The sequence below is a fragment of the Onthophagus taurus genome, chromosome 8 (assembly GCF_036711975.1).
Source record: "Onthophagus taurus isolate NC chromosome 8, IU_Otau_3.0, whole genome shotgun sequence".
Classification (NCBI taxonomy): domain Eukaryota; kingdom Metazoa; phylum Arthropoda; class Insecta; order Coleoptera; family Scarabaeidae; genus Onthophagus; species Onthophagus taurus.
The window spans coordinates 21,055,331-21,065,178 of NC_091973.1; the positions used below are offsets into that span (position 1 = coordinate 21,055,331).

Below are 9,848 nucleotides of genomic sequence, written 5' to 3' on the forward strand. Positions count from 1 at the left end.
TTGTCGTTATTTATTAAATATAATGAATGTTATTAAAATATAAATACGTTTTATGAGTTTTTAAACTAGTGTTTTAAACTTTTGCATGCATTGAAAAGTCATCTAAAAGAAGACATGCGACCACTCTTGTAGCAACAGGAGGCGCGACTACTGGAGTGTTAACAAAATGAATAACATTCTACAACAACTCATCTTTTTGTGTTGCATTCAAAATATCCTTAACAGTTATATTAAAATCTTTGATGTCAATATAATTATTAAAATATTCTTCTTCCGCCTAGTCTTTATTATTATACAATAATAATTGGCAATCTAAATAAACAATCAGCCATGTTTTGACCCGATCTAACATATTCTATTTTATATAATGTACGTAATGCAAATTGCATTGGTTTCACGATACCATCTTCACAAATATAACACAAAATTGCTCCAACACCGATGTTGGATGCGTTTACAATTAATTGAATCGGCAAAGATTGATTAAAAGGAAGTGAAACATCTTTGGATGTTAATGCGTTTTAATATAATTAATTTATATTATATTGCTTTATTGTATTCATGTGTCCAAACCTAATTTACTTCTTTCTTTAGCAATTGATATAAAATGTATAAAATTGTAAAGGTTTCTAAAAAATGGATGGGAACCTATCCCAACAAGATCTTCTCAAAGTCATTCGTTGAAAGACTCAGCAGGTAATGTTTCATGTCTGGCTCTGAGAGCATTGAGAGTGTCCGTATTACTATGCAGACGGTGGTTATGCTCATGCTAGAATGTGTTGTCCACCGTGTAAATGCGTCAATGAAACAGTACCAGAAGATTAGGGAATGGATTATTTAATTGACATTAGCTAGTAATCACAAGTAATAAAATTAATTTTTATTTCTGAAATATTTATTAAATTTTCTAGTTCTAGTGTTGAGAAAACTTTGATTTTGTTTAATTTATTTAATTATATTTGATGTATGTTTGGTTACAGTGTGCAGGATATAATTTTGATATTTTTCAAGTGTAAATTCACGTTTAGTTTTTTTTTTGTAAATTTATATTTTGCTATAAAGAAGGCACGTGCGCAAAAATCACTCTCTCTCACTGTCACAGTCACTTAGTCGAATCGTTAATTCATTCGTATCTTGAAATCATTCTTCGTCTAATTAAAATATATATTCGTTTAGTTAAAATAAAGGAAAATTAGTCGTAAAAATATTATTTATACGTTTACAAAGCATCTAAAGCATAAAGAACATTTTATTCAAAATTAATAAGTGTTTCGTGAACCAGCGTAAAACCCGCCAATAAAAATTAACAAGCTAAACATAAAATGGCCCTTCGAGCCGGATTGAAGAGAAGCCTAAGATTCGTAGAAGCAGCAAATCTTTGAAACAAAGAAGAAAAAATCTTCAAGTCGTTACACGTGCTTTTCCATTCCAAGAAGATTTCCATGCTTTACCTTCAATGAAGCAGCATGTCAAATCTTAGTCATCCCCGGAGAAAAATGAAATAACTAACCCAAACTATGAAGAATCCACGAGTACTAGTACAAAACCACGTAAAAGCTTTATTTGAAACAGAAAAATAGCACCTGAAAACTCACAGGCAATACGGGTGTTTATTGACACTATCAGAAAACACATGCGCGCGCTCGCGACGTTAAACCAACCTCCTGCTAATTAGGACATGGTAATTATCTATCTTGCGACGACAAAAATGGAAGATAGTTCAAGTAGGGATTGGGAACAACGCAAAGCAAATACTTTAAAGGAACGAGCGGATTTAGTGGAGAGGTTAGATCGCGGAACAAATGAACGTGAATAATGCTGACGTCAGTGGGAACGTTGGGTCAAATTGCCCCTTAATCATTTGGTGCAATAGAACACTATTTAATTAGAAAAAATATTTTTATTGAATTATTCATCTAAATAAATCCTATTTGTACGATTACTCATATAAGATTTCCCAATTTCAGTTTATCAATGCTTCAAATCTAGTATATGGTGGGATGGTCCTGTTTGGTTGTCGGAATCCTCGTCCAATTGGCCGCACGAAGCTTCAATAGATTCCGAAGATGATGACGTGTCAGCCGAAGAACGAATCGTTACCGCTGCGATTACTGAAAGGGTTCAAAATTGTATACTTACCTTGATCGAGCGTTTCTCGAATTTAAATAAAATAGAGAATATAGTTGTATATGTACTGCGCTTCATTTCAAGTTGCAGAAAAACAAGTAGATATAGAAATGTAACGCTTTCGCTTTTTGAAAAGCAGAATGCTCTTCATGTCATCGTTCGTCTGGTCCAGAACGAACATTTCGAAGAAGTATTTCAGCAAATTAGAGCTGGCAAGCTATTATCCAAACCAATTAGAAAACTCTCACCTTTTATTAGCAGAGAGAACTTACTCAGAGTGGGTGGACGACTCAAACATTCAGACCTCCCATATGACGCAAAACACCCAATTTTACTGCCTAGTCGTCATCGATTGTGTGAACTAATTGTGGAACATCTGTGGGACAATTTAAAAAGAGAGTAAAACGAATTTGCGTTACAACGTGACTTGACTTTTTTATTTTTTTAATAATAATAAACAACACTTTTTGTATCTCTATGGATTTACAATTTTTGTTAAAAAAGAACTTATTACTATGATTTATATTTTGATGAATTCATTTATGATTTAATTTATAATTGTGGTGGTTGCCACATATATTCCCTCCCACAACAGGAAATGATAATGGCTATAAAAAGAAAAGGAGTAACGAAACATTCAGTCTTGAATTGAAAAACGCTGTTTTTATTACCAATATTTCGATTTCCAACAAAGGAAAATAAATATTGGTTCAGCAACAGACCATTTGAAATGCATATAAAAAGAAACGCGTCTGTTGACGTATAGTACTGTCAACTGATGTTTATAAAATTAATTTGGTTATTTTAAATTGACAATGTGATGAATTTTGGTTAATTAGTTATTCTGATGTATCAACGTAATTGACATTGTCATAATTGTCATGCAACTTATCATTCAAAATGAATGCAGGTTTTAAACGATCTATGCTGATGGTATCATGTAAGTTATTACGAAGAATCTTAAAGGTTTTTTCATATTTTTTAATAACCTTATAAGGTGCATCATAACTAAAATTAAGTGAAGGTCGACGACCTTCGATTCTAACAAAAACATAATTTGAGAAAAGAAATCTTTGATAAATTTCATAATTTAACTCATTATGGCATTCGATCAACACTTCACAATCTTAAATCTCGCTTCTTTTGGCCTCACATGTCTAGAAACATTCAATTATGGACAAAAGCTTGTCTAAATTGCCAACAAGCGAAAGTTCATAGACATATCAAATCTCCTCCTCAGAACATACCCATTCCGAGAGGTAGATTTGAACATATACATATTGATTTAATTGGTCCTCTTTCCCCATCACTTGGTTGTACTTACATACTAACCGTTATTGATCGGTTTACTCGATGGCCTGAAGCGTTTACCCTCAAAGATATAACCTCTTCCACCATAGCGACTACATTACAATCGTGTTTACATCCTGGTTACAGAACATTATTTTCTATTGTTGCCAATCAGTTTTGGATAATTTCACCTCGACATGTAATATATAAAGTAATATCTAATTGCGTTAGATGTTTCAGAGCCCGTCCTAGGTCCTATTCACCAATGATGGCAGATTTACCGACATTTCGTGTCCAACAGTTGAGAGCATTTACAACGGTGGGTGTTGACTATGCTGGCCCATTCATTACCACCACCCACAAGTATAGAGGTGTAAAAACATTCAAATCTTATATCTGCATTTTCGTTTGCGCCTCCACGAAAGCTGTCCATTTGGAATTGGTGTCCGAATTGACCAGTGATGCATTTATTGCTGCCTTGCGACGATTCATATCACGCCGAGGAAGTTGCACTACTATATTTTCCGATCGTGGCACAAACTTCGTCGGAGCCTACAACCAACTGACGAAACTTGCCCAAGATGGCGGCGGTGAACTAGGCATACAATGGCTTTTTAATCCACCTGCTTCGCCGCATTTCAACGGACTCACCGAAGCGGGCGTTAAATCTGTTAAGACCCATCTACACAGAGTCGTTGGTAAACAAGTTATGACTTACGAAGAGCTTTATACTTTGTTGGTACAAATTGAGGCAGTATTAAATTCCCGGCCTCTATGCCCTTTGAGTGCCGATCCAAACGATTTGCAAACCCTAACTCCTGGTCATTTTTTAGCTCTTTCCCCTCTAAACTCTGAAATTCCTAATGATGAGTGGCAACTGTTGCAAGGAATGCTTCAACACTTCTGAAGAAGATGGAGCAATGAATACCTGCATACTTTGCAACAACGGTGTAAATGGAACGTCCCAATAAAAAATATACAGGCTGGAACCGTAGTATTAATCAGAGATGAAATGAAAACTCCATTACAATGGGCCCTTGGACGGATAACACAAAGTCATCCTGGCGCAGACGGTATTGTGCGCGTCGTAACCGTTCGCACTACGCAAGGGTTATTACAACGCCCTGTAATAAAACTTTGTCCCCTACCTTCAGAAACTTAAAATTTTGTTAATCGCATTTTTACCGTTTTCTTGTTAGTAGTATAGAAACGCCGATTCTAGACCGGAAATTGCACCTCCGCACCTCCGTGACGTCATCAATCCAATGTAAAAGGATAGGGAAGGGTACCAACCTAAGGCGGAGGTGAAAAAAAAAATAGGTTGGTATTGGAAAAGTAACTAGATCTGGTGAATTTTTTAAAAAGTAACGCGCCACCTAGTGGCTGGTAGTGGAACTAAACCATTACCAACCAGGTAGACGGTTACCTTTTTTAAAAAAGTAACGCGCCACCTAGTGGTTGGTAGTGGAACTAAACCACTACCAACCAGGTTGACTGTTACTTTTTTAAAAATCACCAGGTCTGGTTACCAACCTATTTTTTCCCCCAAGCCTTTGGTTGACACCCCTCCCTATCCTTTTACATCGGGCGGATGACGTCACGGAGGTGCGGAGGTGCGACAACTTCCTGTCTAGAATCGGCGTTTCTGAAAGATGGCGCGCCTCACAACTCTTGAATGCGCGTGCGCAGGAGCTTGGGAATATTCCGGAAAATAATAATAACACAATTTAATTTTTCCCCCCAATCAACCCAATAAAAGTATTAATAAACATTTTAATTACATAATAAATAGTAAAAAAATAATAAAAACCTTAATGTTATGGTACTTTTTTACAAATTCAATTATATGAGCGGGCTTCGGTTTACCAACATCCTTTATTATTATTATTATTATTATTATTATTATGCACTATACATTGATCTTGTAACCTTCTTGATCGATAATACCCTTAGCGAGCCGGGTAAGTAAAAACGTTGAGAAGCAAGCCGCCCCCGCTTCTAACTCCATCACAACGGAAGGTGACGACCATGCGCAGCTCGACGAAGACGTTTTCCATGAACAATAAATAGGGTAAATCCAACTCAACTTCGAATAAATTTTTTCTTTGGTTTAAACTCACAAAGACTGAAAAAAAAGAAGAAAAAAAAACACAGAGACGACTATGAGACATTGCGCGCGGTTTACGTTTGACGGGTAAATCCAACTCAACTTCGAATAAATTTTTTCTTTGGTTTAAACTCACAAAGACCGAAAAAAAGAAAAACACAGAGACGACTACGAGACATTCCGCGCGGTTTACGTTTGACACGTTCGATTTCTAAAGTAAAACTGATTATGAGTTACGCGATACAATGCTTTCCTCGCCGGGGGGGGGAGTGTCAACTTACGACAATCGGCGCGGCGCATCACCAAGTAAAGTGTAATGCACCTCGCCGGCGGAAGTGTCAAATTACAATCGGCGCGGCGCGGCTGCAATAATGCTGAGCAATGGAATAATTGACCTAAATGAAATGCTATACATATATATATATATATAATTAATATTAAGAAAGTAAAAAAATAATACAAATTATAAAATTGTTTTAATGCATTTTCATTAACAAAAATGATGTACGTGAAAAAAAAATACATTTAAATAAAAGAAGGAAATGGTTTAAATAATACAATTTAATTTTCCCAATTAACCCAATTTAAATATATTGAAACATTTTAAAATACAATCTTGAAAGTTTATACACAATTAAATATATACAAAATTTAACAATCGGTAAAATTAACAAATATAGTATTTGCATTACGATACACATGCCAATAGTTATAATTGTAATAACAATCGTTAATATATTCAAAATCATTAACATTAATATGGTCGTCAATAATTAATTTAGCTGATTCATTATCAGGAAAGTATCCGTTAACTTTTAGGAAATCTTTAAATTTTCGATGATCTTCAAAGTCTTCATCACTACCAACATACAGAATATCACCCTTGCGATAAACCCTCCATATGTTATTTTCAAATTCACAAAATTGTACAAATTGCGAATCATTTATTTTATCACCATCGATGTCTCGTATGTCTACAAGTACCAAATCGAGCTGGGTAATTTCTTCTGGGAAATCGGTATTTAAACACTGCTTCAGTTTAAGCCGAAAGTCAGTCCAAGACATTATGACCACGATGTGAACACTTCGATTTTTAAAAGGTAACTGAGGCACATATGATTTAAATTTACAATTAAACATAATTTTTTAAAAGTCAACTAAATAACAGCAGAATTTAACTTACAACTAAAATGGATTTACATCAAAAATTTAAATAATAAAAAGGATTTCGATGGAGTAACGTTAACAAATACCTTAGTGGCCGAATTGAACTTACAACATAAAGGGAATAGAAAATTACATTTAAACGCGATTCGCAATTCAACCATCGAAATCCTTTTTTTACAATTATATAATCAAAAAATATAAACTATTTATGATAATGGAGTGTTGATACGATAGTGACCCCACGCTAATGTACTCACCCCATCATCATTAATATAACGTTTCGAATCACGTGATGAAAGAGCCAATTTATTTTGTAGCATGGTATATATGCTATGCTTTTGACTTCTGAACAAGTATTGTTTCATGTAAATATCTCTTTTTGACGTTAAACATTCCAAATAATGTTCAAAGGTAATTTTGCGTTTAACCACAGCCTTCTTTACACCTTTAGCCTTTTTAGTGATACGGCCGGAACAGACCCTATTAGCGTACAATTTAGAACGTAAACCAATAAATTCTGACATGATTCTACCTGAATTTTCATCTTTCATCAACCCCAATACCGCTTTATTTTGTAGTGGGATGCTAAACTCATTATCCGGAAGATAATTTGACGTATCGAAGCGTTCTAAATTATCTTTTACGAATGCATACACATCATCTGTGGTAATGGACACAGTGAAGCTGTCGGTATCCATGTAGCACAATTGAATGTCAGAACCAAATTTAGGTTTCAAAAAATCATAATAAAATTGGTACATAAGTAATTTAGAAATTTCCAAAACTGCAAACCCTACATATAAGGGTTTATCGTAAACCACATGCAGATGTTCCATTTGAATAGCCGAAAATGTTTCCGTAAAAATTTTTATATTTTTAAAATTTAATTTAGCAATTAGACTACGTGCCCCTAATTTTGGTCTACCCGTTCTCTTACGTATATCTTCCCAACTTGTCACTAACCTCACATCGACCCTTTTATCTACATTTTCCATAGTTTTACCGAAAACCGCATTATTCATTAATTTAAAAAAGTCCTTTTCAAAACTATTCTTAGCAGTTTGACGTAAATGTGTGTTAACGTCGATGTAAGGTTTAAGCCAAGCTGATTGTTTAAAAGATAAAATACGATTAATTTTTCTAACTATAAGACCGTGAGCGACGGCATGGTTTAAATTTCTATAATGAATTACATAATTTTTCTTATTAAATAAATTTGGAATAAGTCTTTTATCGCTTACGCTTTTAGAGTTTGGCGGGCATATATTTTCGGCTAGAAATGGTAGGTCGTTATGCAAATCGTGTAATTCGCGCGGATATTCAATATCAACGTCCAATATATACCCGTAATCTGAGGTATCGGATACGTTTCTAAATTCGAAACTTCCAATTTGGGCCGCATCCAACCAAACAAACTCATTAACGGGCATATATTGAGACATTGCCCATCCATAGAGGTTATTTGCATCCCAATACATTAAATAATTTGAAGGTAAATCGGTGTTGAAAGTACCATCGGCCATATATTTATTATTTCCCTTAGCGTGACGATGACCGCAAAACGAGATGCCCCCGCGAATTCCCTTTTTAATGAAATGTACCTGATCTATATCTGTTAAAAGTTCGAGTTTGATCTGCGTGAACTTAAGCATAGCATCCCAAGATAAACCTGGCGCTGTATAATAATGGGCAGGGTCTAACCCATAAGTACTAAAACAAACCTCTCGAAACTTTTCAAAGATGTCTGCAAGTAAAAGTACATCGGTCTTTAGATATAGATCTGAATACTCACGTAAATTTTGACACCCGAATGTACGCCAAACGGTTTGCGCATGATTGTATTCATCTTCACTTATACCATCGAAGCTCAGCTTATTCATAAAAGCATCTTTAGAGGGTAATGATGTTTCACCCAATCTATCAATAGAATCAATATACTGATAAGGAAAAATACCCTTTCTTGTTAACAATTTAAACTGTTCGTGACGTATGAAAAATTTTTTAACGTGGATAAAGTCATCGTCCACAAGATTGCTGGCGAGCGAATCGAGAGAGGATGCCATGAACCTAAATGAATCTACAAAGCGCATTTTCATGTAGACGTTTTCAAAATCATCTTTGTGCTGTTTTTTAACGCGATCAACTAAAACGTTTTTACTAAAGCTAATGTATTTTTCCTTGTTGTTGGGTAAAACATCGATACCACCCTCCGAATCGATATCAGCTAATTCCTTTACGAATAAGTGTGAATCATACCCGCTAAAATTGTGAAGAAATATCGGAATGAAATTAGGGAGTTTGAAATTAAGGTTACACGTTGAATGTGCGGCACCTCTAAATCTGCCGGTAATATGACAATGGTCGTGAACCTTATTCTGATTAAAACCATCAAACGGTGACTTACAAATATGGCATAACGAAGCCGAATTAAATTTCAATTCCTCTTCAGCGGTTAGAGGTAGCATTGGTTTAATACATTTTAAATATTCGTTGTAAATAAATTTAACGTCCTCGATTAATTTTGAAACAAAAACTTTACCACAATCGAGGCCCGTATACGTTTCGAATTTATAATATTTAACATCGGATGTTGAAACGATATAATAAGCAAAGCTATACGGCATGTGTATATCTACCGCTTCGGTAAAAGATGTTGAAGTACTAGGTTCGCAAAACTCTACCGGCTTTAAAATCGATTCAAAATCCGCATATATAACAAAGGGAACGTTTTGAGTATTTTTATAATTATTAAATTGTAAAATATTTTCAGGCGTATACGAACCTAGAAAGTTTGGCCTTGAGCGCACATTTTTCGATGGTAAAATGGTTTTAATATGATTACAATCATGCAGTTGATGATCGTTTAACAACTTTTGTGTGGAAAAGCGTGTTAAACAACCATCGCAAAGGTGTACAGAATGACCGTGGTTGTATACTTGTTTAGAAATCAAACGTGATAGATTTACAATTAAAACGTAATGTCCGTGTCCATTTTCATATAAATAAAGTAAATTTATATGGGTATCCCGTCGATTTTTTGTAAAATAAATTGGCCCTTCCACCACGTATTCTTTGGAAGATTTAACTAGTTCATAAATATTTATACTTAAATTATTTAATTGTTCAATTTTAGGAATGTCTTTTAAATGCACGGGAA

General features: G+C 34.7%; 2 protein-coding genes across 2 annotated transcripts; one reads left to right on the forward strand and one right to left on the reverse strand.

Moving 5' to 3' along the window:
* The first annotated feature begins 1,708 nt into the window (after positions 1–1,708).
* On the forward strand, positions 1,709–4,324 carry LOC111418409 (uncharacterized). Its single transcript, XM_023050951.2, has 2 exons — positions 1,709–1,785; positions 3,658–4,324. The coding sequence occupies exons 1-2, from the start codon at positions 1,709–1,711 to the stop codon at positions 4,322–4,324; spliced, it is 744 nt and encodes a 247-aa protein (XP_022906719.2).
* A 2,573-nt stretch (positions 4,325–6,897) lies between these two features.
* Positions 6,898–9,315, reverse strand: LOC139431407 (uncharacterized). The gene has a single exon (XM_071199066.1). The coding sequence runs from the start codon at positions 9,313–9,315 to the stop codon at positions 6,898–6,900; it is 2,418 nt and encodes an 805-aa protein (XP_071055167.1).
* Positions 9,316–9,848: the final 533 nt, after the last annotated feature.